Here is an 18,290-nt window from a genome sequence, read left to right as displayed (position 1 = left end):
ATGTTGTTTGTCTCTTCTGTGTTCTCTCAGCTTCCTTGAGAGAAACATCCTCCACTCAGTGTTGGCGGGTCGGTCCTTCCCATTCTGGCGACGCCTGTGTTTCGCCACCTCATACGTCAACCGGCTAGGCCATTTGTTTCTCCCAGCTTTTTCCACTCCAGTTTCCACGCTGCCTTTGGAGTGGCTTTTTGGCATTTTCCCTTTGTGTTGCTGCTGTTTGAGGTATGGGGATATTTTATCCTTTGTATTAGCGGACTATTTTGGGTGAAAAGAGCATCAACGGATTATAATTGAATGTTGTGAATGATTTAAAGTACTTCTTTAAAATTATTATGTGGGGGGGGGGGGGGGGGGGGTTGGTGTGGGACTGCATCGCTAATTGCCCTTCGACTGCAAGACTTACTGGGCCATGACTTACTGGGCCATTGCATTCGAACTATTGTCACGTGTAGGCCAGGCAATGGAAGGAAGGAAATTAATGAGCCACATGTTTTTTTTGTGTGATGACGGTGACAATGGTGTCATGGTTAACGTTGAACTTAATTCCAGATAATTTTAAAATAATTGATTTCACTCTCAGCCATGGTTCAATTTGAACTTGGGTTCCGAATTGCACGGGATACCAGAATTATTTGTCCATTGAAAATACCACTGTGTCCCGCTTCAAAATAGTGCAAGGAAGGTTCAGAGATTGTAGTCAGTCGCTGCATGGGTACGGGGAGTTCAAAAGTGCCAAATTTTTAACAAAAGCGTTTCAAAGCAAACTTTGACATGGAGTCACATGAGATGACCAAAAGGTTGGTCAGAAATACAAGTTTTAAACCATGTGATAAAGGTGGAAAGGGAGATGGAGAGGCCGAAAGGATTAGGGAAGGAATTCCAGAGTTAGGACCTTAACAGCTGAAGTCTCAAACACCAATCATGGAGCGATAAATCTTGGAATGTTGAATCGGGCAGAATTAGAGGGAAACTGTGGGACTGGGAAAGATTACAGAGTTGGAGGGGGATCTGAAAACTATGAGAATTTTAAATCGGGATGGTGTTTAACTGGGATGCAATGTAGGTCAGGGCGGCTGGGTGAATGGGACTGGTAAGCAGAGCTTTGTTTGACTTCAATTCCTGAAGGTGACAATGTGATTGACCAGCCGGAAGCACGTTGGAAAAATCACATTTCCACCTTTCAGAGGAACAGCTGAGTTCCAGCAGCGCATGAGCTGAGCCAGCCGGGGACGGGTAATGTTACAGGAAAGTTCCCAGTGATCCACTGAACTGTTCATCGTCTTCCCAGCAAGCAACAAAACCACAACAGCTCAAACTTCTGGTCCTTAGACATCTGGTCCGTTATTCTCTCTCCGGGAAATATGTGATCCTGTGAAACAGCAGATTTGCAAACCCTCTGTAATTAATGTCAGTTCACAATAAGACCATAAGATGTCGGAGATGAAGTAGACCATATGGCCCATCGAGTATGCGCCACTACCCAATTGGATCATTCTGATCTGATCTGATAATCCTCTTCTCCACTTTACCGCTTTATGTCCATAACCCTTGATTCCCGCTGATTAAAAATCATAAAATGCTGATAATCGATCCAATTTTAAATGACAGCAGACAAAGTGCAACGGACATGAAATTGTTTCAAATCAACATTCTTTCTCCCAACGCTTGTTGAGGGTTCCTCACAGTGTGACTTTTGCGTTGGGCAAATCCCGATATATTTGGTAGTTAGATTGTCTGTCTGTAAATGCAGCATTGACCAGAGATTACCAGAAAATTCAAAATTGCTCCAGCACACAGAGGGCTGGGTACTGTGGGAGTGTCAGTAATTCACTCACCCAGACTGGGCAGATCACCGCCGGAACTTGTCCATGTGAAGGGATCATCAGAACCACTGCCCTGTGTCTCAATGGCTTCAGTCTCAACATCATCATAATCGCCCGGAACCGGACCTGGAGGAAATCGAGAATTTCACTGAAAGTAAATTCTAACACTGATCGCTTAGAAAGTATATAATTAATCAAAATAGATGGATTTTGATGTTTAGTTGTCGTGCTATTAGAGGGTGAGTAATAATTGGACCGTTTAGTGACCTGGTAGGTTAGCCTCAGTTTTATAGTCACCAGGATCTCAGTGAATCTCCCTCCCAAACTGCACCCGCATTTCCATTTTTCCTGCCATACAGCCCACAGGCATTTCATTGTTTTGCACAACTGGTTGCAGTCGGTCTGATTTTTGTGTCTGCTCCGAAGTAACCCTGAATTTAAAAAAAACTAATATCACTCACCAATACTCCTGCTCCGTTACAGCATCATTCTGATCTGTGATATTTTTACTTTTTGATGTCCAAACACGAGAGAGAAACAGATAAAAATGTACCCACCCTGAACTCTGGAGGAGTTTCCATCAGGATTTTCTGATCCAGGATCCATGTCACCCAAACTGTGACTGGTGTAATATTCAATCTGATTCAGCGAATCGATGGAAGCAGAAACTGAAATAAAAATGTTATTGGAGAGAATGTTTGAAATGTGGATGCAGAAACATAAATAGCATATCGTGATTGTGACAATGTTGTCGAATTTGACACTGAGTTAATACTGTTGTGGGACCATAAAAGTATAAGCGATGGGAGCAAAAGTAACCCATTCGATCCATCGAGCCTGCTCCCACATTTAATGAAATCATGAATGGTCTGATGTGATAATCCTCAACTCCACCTTCCCGCCTTATTGCACATAATGCTTGATTCCTATACTGATTAAAAATCTGTCTATCCCAGCCTTGAACATACATAATGACCCAACCTCTATACCTCTCTCCAGGAAAGAATTCCACAGATTCACTATCCTCAGAAAACATTCCTCTTCATTTGTGTCTTAAATGGGGACCCTTTACTCTGAGAGTATGGCCTCTGGTCCTGGACTCTTCCACAAGACGAAAGAACCTTTGATCGATTGATAGTTATTGTCACGTGTACCGAAGTACAGTGAAAAGTACTTTTCGGTGGCCAAGGAAATGTACACAATACGTATAGTAGACAAAAGAATAATCAACAGAGGACGTTGACAAATATTTACAGTGTGGTACAAGGGCCAAACAAGCAATGTATGAGTAAAAATGCGCTGTGAAACCTATGTGTTTCAATAAGGTCAACTCTCATTCTTAACGCTAAGCCCAAAGTAATCAACCCTTCCTATAAGAAAATCACTTCATAACCATGATCAATCCAGTGAACCTTCTCTGGACTGACTTCAATGCCTATATATCTTTCCTTATAAGAGGGGACAAAAACAGTTCACAATATTCCAGGTGTGGTTTCACTGATGCCTTGCATAGTTTGCACAATACTTCCCTATTTTTATACTCCATTCACTTCACTATAAAAGGTTAACATTCAATTTGACTACCCTAATTACCCGATGAATTTGCAGTGCATGATTTAGCGCTGGGATTTCCAAATCCATCAGTGCTGCAGTCTTTCACCATTTAATTAATATTTGGCTCCTTTACTCTTCCTACCAAAGTGCATAACTTCACATTTTCCTGCATTATATTCCAAATTTCATATTCTCTCCCACTCAATTAACCTGTGTATTTCCAACTTTAGACTCTGTGTCATCCTCACCAGCTTCCTTTCCATCTATTTTCTGTCTTCTGCAAACATGGCAATAGTACATTAATTTCCATCGTCCAAGTCATCAACGTAAATGGTAAATATTGTAAATAACTGTGGCCTCAGCACTGATCCCTGTGGCACTCCACTAGTACATGTTGCAATTCTTAAAATGGCCCTCCTATACCAATTCTGTCTTCTATTAGTTAGCCAATCCTCGATCCATGTTACGAAGGCAACTCCAACACCATTGTCTCTTAGGTTATTAAGTAGTCTTTTGCGCGGTATGTTGCAGAATTTTTTTGTGAATCCAAGTACATTACATCCGTTGGTTCCCAATTATCGATCCTGCTTATTACACCTCAAAGAATTCTAATACATTTGCCGTGCATGAGTTGTCCTTCAAGAAGTCATACTGACTCTGTTTGATTACGTTATGCATTTCAAAATGCTCTGCAATGACATTCTTTATGATGGACACAAGCATCCTGCCATTGACATGATCATCTAACTGGCCCATAGTTACCTGGTTTTGTCTCCCTCTCTTTTTAAAGAAGGTTGTTACACTGGCAGCTTTCCGGAATTTAACAGTTCATGTAAGATTACAAGCAGTGCATGTATTATCTCTTTAACATCCCAGGATGGAGCCCATCAGTTTCCATAGTACTTTCCCATTCTCTAAAATTTGCTTCTTCACTCAATTACCATTGTCTCTGTTCTTCTTAACTTCCTATCTTAAAGCCTATTTTCATACTAAATTCACTATTATTATGAGAGAGGTGTTTTCAGAACCCGAAAATGTATCTTGGCGTTCAGCCAACCCCCACCTTTAATGGATTGTTGCTTTTGAAGCACATGGCTTGTTTCCCAGGGGTAGTATTACAATTATCGACACGTGGTTTTTCAAACAAAACAATGATTATTCCGTGAACTCAAATTAACCTTTTAAATAAACATTGGATCTCTTAACACCCCTTACTTCTAAAATAGCCCTGAAAATAATACAAGACTACCCAATCCTGCAAATTGTTCCTTTACACATCCAAAAGACTTAACAAATCCTTCAAACAGAAGCACATTAGATTTATGTTCAATACTGAGACATTTTTACAATTCCGATTTCACCAAAGGATTAAGCGATAGTCCATCATGGCAGCGATCACCAGCAATGCAGCTCACAGCCACACCCAAGCTTTCTTCAAACTGAAACTAAATCTCCCAAAAAGCAGAAGTGAGCTCAGCTCCCCCCCCCCCCCCCCCCGCCCCCGCCCTGTGAAATCACTTCAGTAATATGATCAGCTACATTTCTTAAAGGTACATTTCTTAAACATCCAATTCTTAAAGGCACTCTCACATGACACTATGTTCCAGATGTTGCTGCAATTTTGCTCTTGTTCATTCCTCATTACTAATCCCCGCTGATTAGGATTCTGTCATTCTGTTTAGAAAGGATTCCTGACCACATTATGTCTTCATCCTCTTCCCCCCCCCCCTCCTTTGCCTTCCTCATTAGCCCATTAATTTCCCGGTTTGCAAAATTCTCCCCTGATTATTATTCTGTGCATTATTTCACAAATTACTTTAAATTAGTCACACGTTTATCGCCCAATATGGCATCCACTATTGAATAATCTGCAGGCACTATCATCAGTGTAATTATATTATTTAATAGTTAATCAGCCAATGTGTTTATTGCTTATAGGCTCGGATATCTGAATGAGTCAGTGTGCTGCCAGTGGGAAATGGAAACAACCAAACGGTGAAAATCCATACTATTGTGGCAATAAAGAGTGGGAATGTTCCTAACCCCATTACTCCTCTCATTACACACAGATGGACACATTCAGTGTGACAGAAATAATTTATATGGGGAGAGAGAGAGGAATCTGATCCTGTCCATTCAGTTCACAATGATCACTAACACCATAAAACGTAAAATATATACCTGAGCCAAGTGTCTGAGCGGAATCTTTGCGAGGTGTAATATTCTCAATTTCTTCATAAATTGCTTGGTACAAACCAGCAGGTGAACCGCTACCGCCTGTGACAGCAGCTGTTGAAGCGAGGACGGAGAGATTAACATGTTGTTGCTTTATCAGCGAGGCTACGTTTATTTGAGCTGAAGTATTAAGGAACACTTCCTGTACCTGCCCAGATGCAGTCTCATAGATCATAGAATTTACAGTGCAGAAGGAGCCATTCCGCCCATTGAGTCTGCACCAGCCCTTGGAAAGGGCACCCGACTTAAACCTACACCTCCACTCTATCCCAGTAACCCCATCTAACCATTTGGACACTCAGGGGCAAGTTAGCATAGCCAATCCACCTAACCTGCACATCTTTGGACTGTGGGAGGAAACGGAGCAGGCACAGTGAGAAAGTGCAAACCCCACACAGACAGTCACCCGAGGCTGGAATTGAATCCGGAACCCTGGAGCTGTGAGGCAGCAGTGCTAGCCACTGAGCAGCCTTGTCAATGTCAGCCTGTGGATCATTGAAGTGAGAGATGTTTTGAGCACCTCTGCTGTCTGTCTGAATTAAGGATTTTATTCCACCTGGTATCTTATAACTCTCTCCGTTACAATTATGATGGATATTATTTTGGGGCCTGATTTATGATGGGTAATTTTACCTAAGGAAAGGCATGCAAATTATGAAGTAATGCAATTGTAATATTATTAAGTCACGCAATAGCATGTTTCAAACAGTTATTCCAGGATTGAATACAAGATGCCTGATAGTGGCACGTGGATATCGCTTCCACGGTAACCTGAGAAAAACAAACGCAAAATAACTGAGACAGAAAACCTCAGCCAAAGTTGGGCTGGGAGAGTCTCACTATCTACCAACTGACAGCATGGTAGCACAAGTGGATGGCACTGTGGCTTCACAGCGCTAGGGTCCCAGGTTCGATTCCCCACTAGGTTACTGTCTGTGTTGTATCTGCACGTTCTCCCCGTGTCTGCGTGGGTTTCCTCCAGGTGCTCCGGTTTCCTCCCACAGTCCAAAAGCATGCAGGTTAGGTGGATTGGCCATGATAAATTGCCCTCAGCGACCAAAAAGGTTTGGAGGGGTTATTGGGTTCCGGGGACAGGGTGAAAGTGAGGGCTTAAGTGAGTCGGTGCAGACCTGATGGGACGAATGGCCTCCTTCTGCACTGTATGTTCTATAACATAGGCAGGAACTCGCGTCACAAAGCCTGTCCAACTTGTAATACTTTTCCAAGAGACAGCCCTCAAATTTAACTATATCTTTTAAGATTTTAAAATATTGAATTATTCACAGATTGGCTCTAATAATACACTCACCAACCCATGCCGGCTTAACACTGACTGAAACCATTAAAACGGTGCTCTGTTAATACAAAGTCAGTTTGCTTGAATGTCGAGCAACTTTCTTATATGTGCTGATACATACATGTATCTATGTATGTATGTGACTGTGTATGTGTATGTGTGTATGAGTTTGTGTGGGTAAGTATTTGTGGCTGTGTCTGCGAGATATATACCTGATTGTTTGGCTGTGTATGTGTGTTTTAGTACAGATGTTTATGTGAGTGTATGCATGTGCTATTGTGAATGAGTTTGTGTGTGCACATTTGTGTGTGTTTGTATCTGTGTGTGTTTATAGGAATGTGTGTTTGTGTGGATTTCTGCTTGCGTGTGTAAGCACATGTTTGTGTATGTTCTGTGCGTGATGTGCTTGCACGTGATGTGCTTGCACTATGTGTATGTTCATGTGAATATTTGTGTGTGTCAGTGTGTTTATGTCTGAGAGACTGTGGTGTGCCAATGTATATGCATTTGTCGATGTGTTTGTGTATGAATGTCAGCACGCATGTGCTGTTTATGTGTTTGTATTTGTCTGCATGTGTGTTTGAGTACGTATGTCTGCACAAGTGGATGTGTACATGTGTGTGGTTATGTCGGTGTGTGCTGTGCCTCCATGTCTGTGCATTTGGGTTTGCGTGTGTCTGTGTTTGTGTGTATGTGAGTTTGTGTGTGCACGTGTGGAATTGTATTTGTTTGCGTATGTGTGCTTGCCTATGTGTGTGCGTCTGTTGGTGTGTGAATTTGTGACTCTGTGGTTTGTGTAATTTGTATACGTTTATGAACGTGTGCATAAATGTGTTAATATGTGAACGTGTGTGTGTGCCTTGTGCACATGTGTGTGACTGTGTGCGCGTGTCTGTATTTGTGTGTGGGTGTGTCTGCATGCACGAATGTCGCCTCATCACCATCTGAAACTCGATCCGAGAGCCTTTTCCGAAGAAAATTTGACTCAGTTTCTCTCTCCAATGATGCTGTGAGACCCGTTGAGTCTTTACAGCTGTAACTGTTTCTCTGTCAGGGGCTCAATGTTAGTTCAGCGGTAAGATTTGAAACTCACCTTTTCTTTTTAACTTGATCCGCATTACCGCCATTAGTGCGATTAACTCGCAGATTAACAGGAATGCGGCCGTTATGCAGAAGGCAACAGGAATAGGAATGGTTTCAATTTCCGGCCCTGAATGATGGAAAGACAGAAAAATGGAACATAGTTAGAGGCAGGAAGTATTTTTATTTTCAATGTTTCCATCAATCCGAATCGAGTCACTCAGAAATTCACAAATCCGGGGTAATATCAATAATGTCAGTATCACCAGCAAGAAGACTGAGACTAACAGGGATATATATTTTTTATATTTTTATTCTCCTTTTTCACATTTTCTCCTGAATTTACACCCACCAACAATAAACAATAATCAGCAACAAATATGTCAATCTCCATAACAATAACAACGATCCCATCCTCCCACCAACCCCCAAACATCAGACCACATGTTTACATAAACAAATGACGAAAAGGAATCAGGGATTACCCATAGTCACCCTTAATATACACAGCCCCCCTCCCCCCAACCCTCCTACCCATCCCCCCCATCTCTCCCCCCCCCCCCTCCCCCCAATGACTAACAGGGATATTAAGCAAGATATTCATTTGGAATTGCTGCTCTGCAGATGCGGAGAAACATCGGCCGCAAATCAAGCCTTCTGGAATATCATAGAATTTACAGTGCAGAAGGAGGCCATTCGGCCCATCGAGTCTGCACCGGCTCTTGGGAAGATCACCCTACCCAAGCCCACAGCCTAGCCCTACCCCTCTAAACCCCCCCCCCCCCCCTACACTAAGGGCAATTTTGGACACTTAGGGCAATTTAGCATGGCCAATTCACCTAACCTGCACATCTTTGGACCGTGGGAGGAAACCGGAGCACCCGGAGGAAACCCACGCACACACGGGGAGAGCATGCAGACTCCGCACAGTGACCCAAGCCGGGTATCGAACCTGGGACCCTGGAGCTGTGATGCAATTGTGCGAACCACTATGGTGATTCACCTGAGGAAGGAGCTGCGCTCCCAAAACTCATGTTTGAAATACACCTGTTGGACTTTAACCTGGTGTTGTAAGACTTCTTACTGTGCTCACATCAGTCCAACGCCGGCATCTCCACATCATGTTAATGCTTGTGGTTATCTAAATCGCTGGGAAGTTTCCCCTGTTAAAATGGTGACCAACTATTGTACTCCTTACTGCCATCTTTTTCAAGTTAACTGTACACAATCCTTATCAGACGGCATTGAACATATTTGACTGAAGCGTGAGTTGATTTGTGATATTTCATATATCTAAATGATTAAACCAATACACTTCGTGAAAATTGGGAGATGAGGTGCAGAGTGTTTTCTTCATGCAGATCGCTCCGTCTCCACCTCCCCCCAAATGGCTGGAATGAATTCGTGCTGAGGGTAATGTTAGACCTGGGGTAGAGGGAGGGATTGGATTTAACGTTTTCGCATTGAAGTAATTGATTTAGGTTGAGGGAAGTACATACGGGAGAGCAGGTAAAACAGGCAAACAGGAAGTGGCTGCTGGAATATATTATACAAACATTCATCCAGTTCACATTTTGGGATTTGTCTTTGACGGAATCACCGAGTCAGCTTCACTGATCAGGATCATTCCGACCCTCCTGCGCGACCCTTACCGGAACAAATCACAGCCGCATCTTCCTTGTGATCACAGTCAGGTCGAGCTGATGATGAGGAAGGACAATCAGAGAGAAAGGATTCGTTCCCGGTGCACTTCACCTTATCCAGCCAGATAACCCCTTCACCCTGGCCAAAAGCGGCCCCTCCGGAGGCGGATAGCGCGGAGCCACACCCCCGCTGTCTGCAGACAACATTGGCATCGGCCAGATCCCAGGAATCATCACATACCGTCCCCCAGCGGTTATTGGATAATATCTCCACTCTCCCAGAACAGCTGGTGTCACCGCCAACCAGGCGCAAACTTTGTCCCGAGTCTGTCAAAGAGGATCAATTATTGTTATTGATGTAGTCTAAGGCAGGAACAAATCCATTTGATGGGATGTTTAAGATGAGGAAGCACCTGATTGAGGAACGCAGTCCATTGAACTGTAAGGCTGCTCCTTTGGCACCCTGACTTCTGTTATGAAGAGAAACATGTTTATTTAATCAGACCCAAATTTTCCAAATTACATCCCCCGCCCCAAGTGATTCCCTCAGTTACCTGAACAAACAACAACTGCATCTTCCCAGTGTCCACAGTTGTGTTGACCCCACGGGTTTGACTGACACTGCCAAAGTGTCTGCTCATTTAAATTACACTCAATCTCATCGAGCCATATCTGTCCGGAGCCCCCTCCGAAACTCTCAGTGTGATCGAGGGGGCCGCACTGCATCTGTTTGCAGATCACTTCTGCATCATGTTTATCCAGCGTGGCCGAGCACACTGTTCCCCAGGTCCCATTGTAGAAGACTTCCACTCTCCCCTCACAGCGATGCCTTCCATTCACCAGCCGCATCTCTTTGTGTTCTGTCAATGGAATAAGAAATATCCAGATGTTTCCATTGATAAATCGCTGTCTGACCACATTGCGGGGAAATGGGGCAGAGGGGGTGTGGGGAAGGGGGTGGGGGTGGGGAATAAATGTTGCACCGGTTGTGTCAACTGATCAATGACATTTTTCAGAAAAGTCACAGAGCGACAACAACTAAATTGTGATATCGAATAAAGAACAGGATTTCAAAAGGAAGTCACAGTTCGCAAGCCTTATTATTTGAGGGAGTTACAAGAAGTGCAGACAGGGATGATGTAATAGATGTACTTTGCTTCCAATTCCAAAGGACCTTTAAGAAGATGTCATCTTGAGTGAGCAGAGTGTGTGGATTCAGGGATGTTGAAAAATGATGAGAAACTGGCTGTAGATCACTCAGTTCACAAAGTCATTACCCAGAGCAGCAGAAGCTGATAAGTTAGTTCCAGAGGGATTGCTGCCGGGCCCAATTCTATTTCACAATTACATTGACCATTTCCCTTAGGAGCCTTTTGGCTAAGATTACCGTGAGTTCGGGTGTAATGCCTGGATCTGGTATGTTTCTCTTGTGGGGACAATGAATTGGATTCAATTTGCTTTGGTTTCTGGAGCAGGTATGGAGCTGGATTCGGGACTTTCCGCTGTCCACACTCAGCTCTTGCTTTGTAACTCTAATAAAGTCAAAACAAATTGCTGCTGTTAGTAAACTGATGAGAGTGCGCACTAAGAAAGACTCCTTAAATATACAAGAAGGGGTTAATCCGCATCAGAATGGGCTCATGTTTCGCAAATCTATTTTATTACCAGTAAGTTTGTGGTGGCTAAGTTTGGTCGGCAGTCCAAAAAGGCCACGTCATTCTTGGAAAATAAGAGGTTAAATAATATGGAGGAGCCAAGGGATCGAGGGGTACAGGGACGCGAATTTATTATAAAGTGGACGATTCCCAAATTAGTGATCATTATTATGAAAATCATGATTCAATCCAACAAGAAATTCGGGAGAACGTTGAATTTGGAAAAACGACTTTAATGTAATGCAGAGTGACGCCCATGTGCAGCAGAAGGACCGAACAGCGCCCTGTATCAATATAAATTGTTGCACATTCTATATAATGCGGTGTAACATCTTCCATGTGACACCTCATGGCGTCTGAGGTAAGTGAACCCATTGAAATGATCTTTACCTGAACACATGATGTTTATATTCTTCCGAGGACAGTCGTGGTTATTCCAAGATGCTGAAGGACAATCCCAGAGAAAGGATTCATTACCGAAACAGTTTAGTTCTTGCAACCAAACTGGGACGGAGGCTGATCCACAAGAAGCAGGAATAGCTCGGTCCAATGCATGTCCACAATCCAGCTGTCTGCAAACCACAGCTGCGTCCAGCAGCTCCCAGGAATCAGCACAGACACTACCCCAGATCCCATTGTGATAAACCTCCACTCGGCCAGCGCATCTGCTCCCACCGTCGGACAGCCTTATCTGCTCATGTTCTGTTGGGGAACAATTACGGATTATACTTTCAATACGTATTCCCTTTATCACTCAATCCAATACATCCAATACTGGAAAAAATGACATGATATGCGATGGTGACGCTGAAATGAACATATATACAGGATTTCTGTCCACATTTTTTGCTGAAATTGCACAACGGGAATATTTCGGGCATTCCCACTACATTTGGTTGTGGCAAATTATTGTCTCCAGTATTTATATCGCGCCGCTAAATTAGTGAACTATCTCAATGTGCCTTGCAGCAGTGATGACTAACCACAGAAGGGTATATTAACTCAGGTAATCAATGCCTGGTCAGACTGGAAGGTTTTGTCTGACATGGCAAATGAAGAAAGAGACGTTTAGAGGCTCCAGGTTCAGGAGGAAATTGAGATTTTGTCACCTTGGCAACTGGAGGCACCAGTTCAAGGTGCCCGAATTTGCAGAGCACGGAGCACATTGGGAGTTGTCGAGCCGGAGGAAATTGCCGAGAGAGAGAGCGGTGAGTGCATAAAAGAATTGGAAAACAAAGGGAAGAATTTTATGAATGAGATATTACTGAAATCTAATGTAGGTCACTGAGCTAATCGGAAATGGGTGAGTTGCTCTTAGTAGCAGGTACGCCGTGGGCAGCAGGTCTTTAAATGAGCTCAATGGTTAAAAAGGCAAAATTAGACAAACCAGTTCGGAATTGGAATCATCAATACTACACGTAACGGAGCGAATAATCAGGAGTTCAGCAGCAGATTAGATAAATGTGAGGTCAGGCGATGTTATGGAGGTAGAAACAGACAATCTTAGGGACGGTATGGATATGTGGAAGGAAATTCCCCTCGGAGTGAAATATCACATCAATGTTACAAGATGTCTGCTTCAAGCTTGGAGAGGGAGAGGGATGGAGTCAGAGACGAGGGAATGAACGTGATGGGGAGAAGGGCCCCACAACAATAGGCTGTAGGAATATTCAGACAGTATTGGATGTAGGATTGAAATTCTGACAGTTTGTAGAGATTGGAGAGGATAAGAGAGGTGGAGTTGAGGGAGAGTTCGTTGCAGTGAGCGCACAGGTAGAAAGTGAGGTGGTGCTTTCGGATGATGTCACTGGAAGGCAGCATGTAAATAGGAGGAGGTGAGGGATGAATCCTTGAGACACACCAGAATAAAGAGTGGGCCAGCAGTAAGAGAAACCATTTAATCTCGGAAGCCATAATTCTGTTGCTAGGATTGGATAGCTGAGCTGAGCTCAGTTCCAACCAGCCAGACTGCGATGGGCAGCATTCAATGGATTATCATAGAATTTGCAGTGCAGAAGGAGGCCATTCGGCCCATCGAGTCTGCACCGGCTCTTGGAAAGAGCACCCTACCCAAGGTCAACACCTCCACCCTATCTCCATTACCCAGTAACCTCACCCAACACTAAGGGCAATTTTGGACACTAACGGCAATTTATCATGGCCAATCCACCTAACCTGCATATCTTTGGACTGTGGGAGGAAACCGGAGCACCCGGAGGAAATCCACGCAGATACGGGGAGAATGTGCAGACTCCACACAGACAGTGACCCAAGCCGGAATCGAACCTGGGACCCTGGAGCTGTGAAACAATTGCGCTATCCACAATGCTATCGTGCTGCCCTTGGTCATCTTTGTCAAAGACTGGAGAAATGTCTAGGAGGAGGAGGAGAAGGGATAGTTTAACTTTGTCACAGTCACCTGAATTTTTCATTTGCCACTTTGATCAGAGCGATTTGTTATTGTGGTCGGGCTGGAAATGTGATTCAAGCGATGCTAACATGCATCTCCCACAAAGGTGAGCATTATTTTGGAAGCGACAACACATTTCAAGTACTTTGGAGAGGAGATGGAACTTGATCTCAAAGAGAAAATGCTGGAAAGTCTCAGCAGGTCTGGCAGCATCTGTAGGGAGAGAGAAGAGTTCACGTTTCATGACAAAGCGTCATCGGATTCGAAACATTAGCTCTTTACTCTCCCTACAGATGCTGCCAGCCCTGCTGAGATTTTCCAGCATTTTCTCTTTGGTTTCAGATTCCAGCATCCGCAGTAATTTGCTTTTATCCAGATGGAACTTGATGATAGGTCAGTAACTTGTTAGGATGGAGGACATCAGTTTATATTTGTGGAGAGGGGGGTAATCAGCAGATCTGAAGGAGAGGAGGCAGAGACTGGAAAGGCCATCGTTGATATTATCAGCTAACCGAGAAGGCAGGAAGCAAAGTCGGATGCCAATAGTTCAGTGAAAATAGGGTCCAGAGAAAAATAGATCGATTACATCGACTACATAGAGGCCCGCGAGTGCTGGAAGTAAGATTGGACAGAAACGAGAAATGCAAATTCCGGGGTAGGACACTGGGATAAAGTTGCTGATGACAAGTGAGATATGGTTAGGAAGGGAAGAAGCAGACGAGACTGAACATTGTATAAAATGGAGTCCACAAATTCCTTTTATTTATTGTTGGGGGTGAGGATGGAGAAGCAGGAGAGAGCGGTGTCCTGGGATGTTTTGTGGTGGAGAGGATATGCTGTGTGCGTTCTGTGCCTCCCTGGATGGGATTTGAACGGCAGCTTCAGCGATGGACAGCAAATCCCGATGATGTTTTATGTGACCGAGGCTCAGGTTTCTATTACCAGAGATTTCACAAGCTGTCACTGCGCCTTTCGAGTTTCAATTCCTCTCCACCTTATGTCTTACTTCTGCTTCATAAAGCAGACTGTAGAGTTACAGGTATTATCCCTGTTCATCTGTATTCCAAAATGCTGTATGAAAATAGAGAGCAATAGTCTGGGGTTATGTTAACTGTAAGATTATAATGGATTAATTTAATGTTCATTGTTTCACTGATCCATTTCCTGTTGTAAGGACAGGAATCTGCCTTTGCGGTAATTTGAGTAAATCTGAAAATGTAAGCGGCATATCTGAACAGGAACCATTCAGACCACACTGTGCAAACAAGCTGGTGGGATGAGGAAATTATTGATGTTTAATTAGTCACCAAACTGACAGTCACGTGAGCAATTGGTTTTGATTCAAAAATAAATAAATAAACTATTCTGTGGCGGTTGGTCCAGACAAAAGATGGCAGTAAACCAGGATATTTCAGCAAGATGTTGGATGAAGCAGGTGTCGATGTACAACTGATCTCAATGGGAGATTCACAGGTTAAACAGAAAACCAGTCTATAATCTGCTGTGAACAAGAACGTTTGAGCGCCCTGTGTCCAGTTACCTTTCAGGTTCTGCCCCTGTGAAGCTCCTTGCGATTTGTGTCTTCATTAACTGTGCGATAGAAAGTCGCTGTTACCCCATTCTACCCGTGACCTCTTTCTCTGCACTCACTCCCGAGTTAAATAACCAGTCTGAGCGAGCACAGTAAGAAGTCTTACAACACCGGGTTAAAGTCCACAGGTTTATTTGGAATCACTAGCTTTCGGAGCACAGCTCCTTCATCAGGTAAGTTCAGTCTGAGTGACACCAAGGAACCAATGACCAAGATTCTACCATTTCCCAGCAGATTAGCAATTTCTGTTATGTTTCTGTGAAAGTGAAATGTTTAATCACCTGAACACAAAACCCCCACGGCGGTGCTGTCAGTGAGAGTTGAGTTGAATGTGAATGAGTTGCAGTTGTAGAGATGCGATTCATTTCCTTTACACTGGACTTCATTCACCCACACTGGCCCTTCACCCTCTCCGTACTTTGAGGAGTTAGAAGCTGCTATCGCGGGGCCACAGTCCAGCTGTCTGCAGACCACGTCAGCATCATTCAGGTCCCACAGGCTGTCCTGCACTCTGCCCCAGCTGCCCTTCTTAATCTCCACTCGCCCATCACACCGACTTTCCCCATTCGTCAATCTTAGCGGCCAACTTCCATCTGCAAAAAGAAATGAAAACAATTGTGAATTTGAAGTAAAACAGGAAACTGCAATTCAATAACTCCCCGACAATGATTAATTTCAATGATGAAAGATTCTGTGATAGTTGGCAAAAAGTCTCTGGGAGATTCTCTCCAGCATTTATTTTTCCACAGCAATTACATTTTAGAAAGATGTTTGCGGACCTTTGTTATAAATATTATGCAGAGTTAAATCTGGGGGGGGGGGGGGGGGGGAGGATTAAAGAAACGCGTATCGACAACTGACCCGCAATTTACGCAAATCCTCGCTTCAAATTGGTTTAAAAAACAATCAGACTCAATTATGAAGTCTGATAACTCAGACGAAGAGGAATTATATTGCAAAATGAAATTGGATGTTCTATATTTCTCTAGGATCTTGCAATATAAAACTGATGAAGTGATGTATCAGTTGCAGCCGGTTTTGGATATTCTCTTTCGACAGCACTGTTATAAGTTTGTACAGAGAATCTCAGAGAGGAAATAAAGACCTTGAAGAAACTGTATTCCAGATTGACCGGAGTGAGCACGGTAGCACAGTGGTTAGCACTGTTGTTTTACGCCAGGGGCCCGGTTCGATATCTGGCTTAGGTGAGGAGTCTGCACCTTTTCTCCGAGTTGGTGTGGGTTTCTTCCGGGTGCTCTGGTTTCCTCCCACAAGTTCGGAAAGACGTGCTGTTCGGTGAATTGGACTTTTTGAATTTTCCCTCGGTGTACCCAAACAGGTGCTGGAGTGTGGCGACTTGGGGGTTTTCACAGTAACTTCATTGCAGTGTTAATGTAAGTCTACTTGAAACGCTAATAACTATAATTCTTGATATTGAAGGGGCAGCAGCTGCCGGCAAATGAGCATAGGTTTCTCAATGTCATTATGGTGCCCTTGGAGGGGCAGGAGGTAGAAATAGTGGTGGTAATGGATGCGGAGAAAGTGTTTGATCGGGTGGAGTGAGCATATCTGTTGGAGGTGCTGGGTCCATGGGTTTGGCCAGGGTTTCGTGGATTGGGTTTGGCTGCTGTATGGGTGCCGATGGCTAGTGCCTGGATGAATGGAATGAGTTCAGGATACTTCGGGCTGCACTGTGGGACAAAGCAGGGGTGCCCGTTCTCCTTGTTGCTGTTTGCTCTGGCAAGAGAGGTATTGGCAATGGCACTTAGGGCACCAAGGGGTTGGAGAGGGATTAAGCGGTGTGGGGCAGAGCACAGAATCTTGCATGTGGACAATCTTTTGTCATACACTTATGGCCTGATGTTCAACTTCAACAGGATATGAAGAACCTGAGGGAATTTGGCTATTTTTCTGAGTAAAAATCGAACATGGAGGAAAAGCAAGATGTTATCGATTAATGCTAGAGGGCAGGAGTGGAGGTTGGGGGTGTTGCCTTTCCGGGTGGTGGGGATGGATTTTCAGTATCTAGGAATTCAGGTGGTGAAGAGCTGGGCACAGCTGCTTAAATTGAATTTGGCACAATTGGTGGAGGGAATGAACGCGAAATTGAAAAGGTGAGAAGTGTTGCCGCTGTCACTGGTTGGGTGTGTGCAGACAGTTAAAATTACAATGCTGCCCAGGATCTTGTTTGGGTTCCAGAACCTCCCCATCTTTGTTTGCAAGTCTTTACGAAGGTGAACAGGATAATTTCGGGGTTTGTGTGGGCAAAGAAGACCTTGTGGGTGAAGTGGCGTTAGTGTTCCTGAGTTTGATGAAGTATTATAGGGTGGCAAATATTGCAATGGTGAGGAAATGGTTAGTAGGGAGAGATTGGTGGGGGAGCAAATGAACAGCGCATTATGTAGGGGGATGAGATTGAAGGAACTGTTGTTGGGTTATTTCTGTTTTCGCTCGTCTGGTATTCCGTGAGCTTTGTGGCCATCTCAAGGGTTGTAAGTTTCGAACCAGTGCAGGCAGCACTTCTGGTGGGAGGGCATGTAGCTGTGGACACCGATATGTGACGATGCCGGCGTGGTTGGATGCAAGGTTCCGGGGGTGATGGCAGGTGGGGATAGAATACTTCAGGGACTTGTTTGCAGGGGACAAGTTGGCAGGGCTAGAAGAAATGTACGAGTTGCCTAAGGGGAATGGCTTCAGAAATTTGCAGGTGACTTTGTGAGGAGAGAGGTACTGTCCTTCCCGGAGCTGCCGCCTCTGGTGCTGCAAGATAAGCTATTGTCCGATGATGACATTGGGGCGGGGAGAGTGTCAGACGATGGAGAGTTGATGAAGAGGGAGGGCACTCCATTGGAGGAGATCAAGTGCAAATGGGAGGAGGAGTTGGGTGCGGAGATGTGGGCTGAGACGTGGAAGGAAGCCCTGCAGAGGGGTATACATCCTCGTTTTGTGCGAGGTTTAGCCTGATCCAGTTTAAGGTGGTGCATAGGGCCCACATGATGGTT

General features: G+C 44.2%; 1 protein-coding gene across 1 annotated transcript in view; it reads right to left on the bottom strand.

Moving 5' to 3' along the window:
* The window catches only part of LOC119952925 (deleted in malignant brain tumors 1 protein-like), a 139,928-nt gene that overhangs the window by 99,115 nt on the left and 22,523 nt on the right, over positions 1-18,290 (bottom strand). The window contains exons 4-12 of the mRNA XM_038776556.1: positions 15,570-15,881; positions 11,678-11,989; positions 10,187-10,492; positions 10,046-10,102; positions 9,642-9,959; positions 8,003-8,119; positions 5,559-5,666; positions 2,381-2,491; positions 1,836-1,949 (exon numbers count right to left, since the gene is read on the bottom strand). Of these exons, the coding sequence (XP_038632484.1) occupies positions 1,836-1,949; positions 2,381-2,491; positions 5,559-5,666; positions 8,003-8,119; positions 9,642-9,959; positions 10,046-10,102; positions 10,187-10,492; positions 11,678-11,989; positions 15,570-15,881 (1,755 nt within the window). The remainder of the gene's footprint in view (positions 1-1,835; positions 1,950-2,380; positions 2,492-5,558; positions 5,667-8,002; positions 8,120-9,641; positions 9,960-10,045; positions 10,103-10,186; positions 10,493-11,677; positions 11,990-15,569; positions 15,882-18,290) is intronic.

Source organism: Scyliorhinus canicula, chromosome 18 (genome assembly GCF_902713615.1).
Source record: "Scyliorhinus canicula chromosome 18, sScyCan1.1, whole genome shotgun sequence".
Taxonomy (NCBI): Eukaryota; Metazoa; Chordata; class Chondrichthyes; order Carcharhiniformes; family Scyliorhinidae; genus Scyliorhinus; species Scyliorhinus canicula.
Note: the sequence above shows the minus strand (reverse complement) of the source record. Positions and strands in the feature narration are given on the sequence as shown.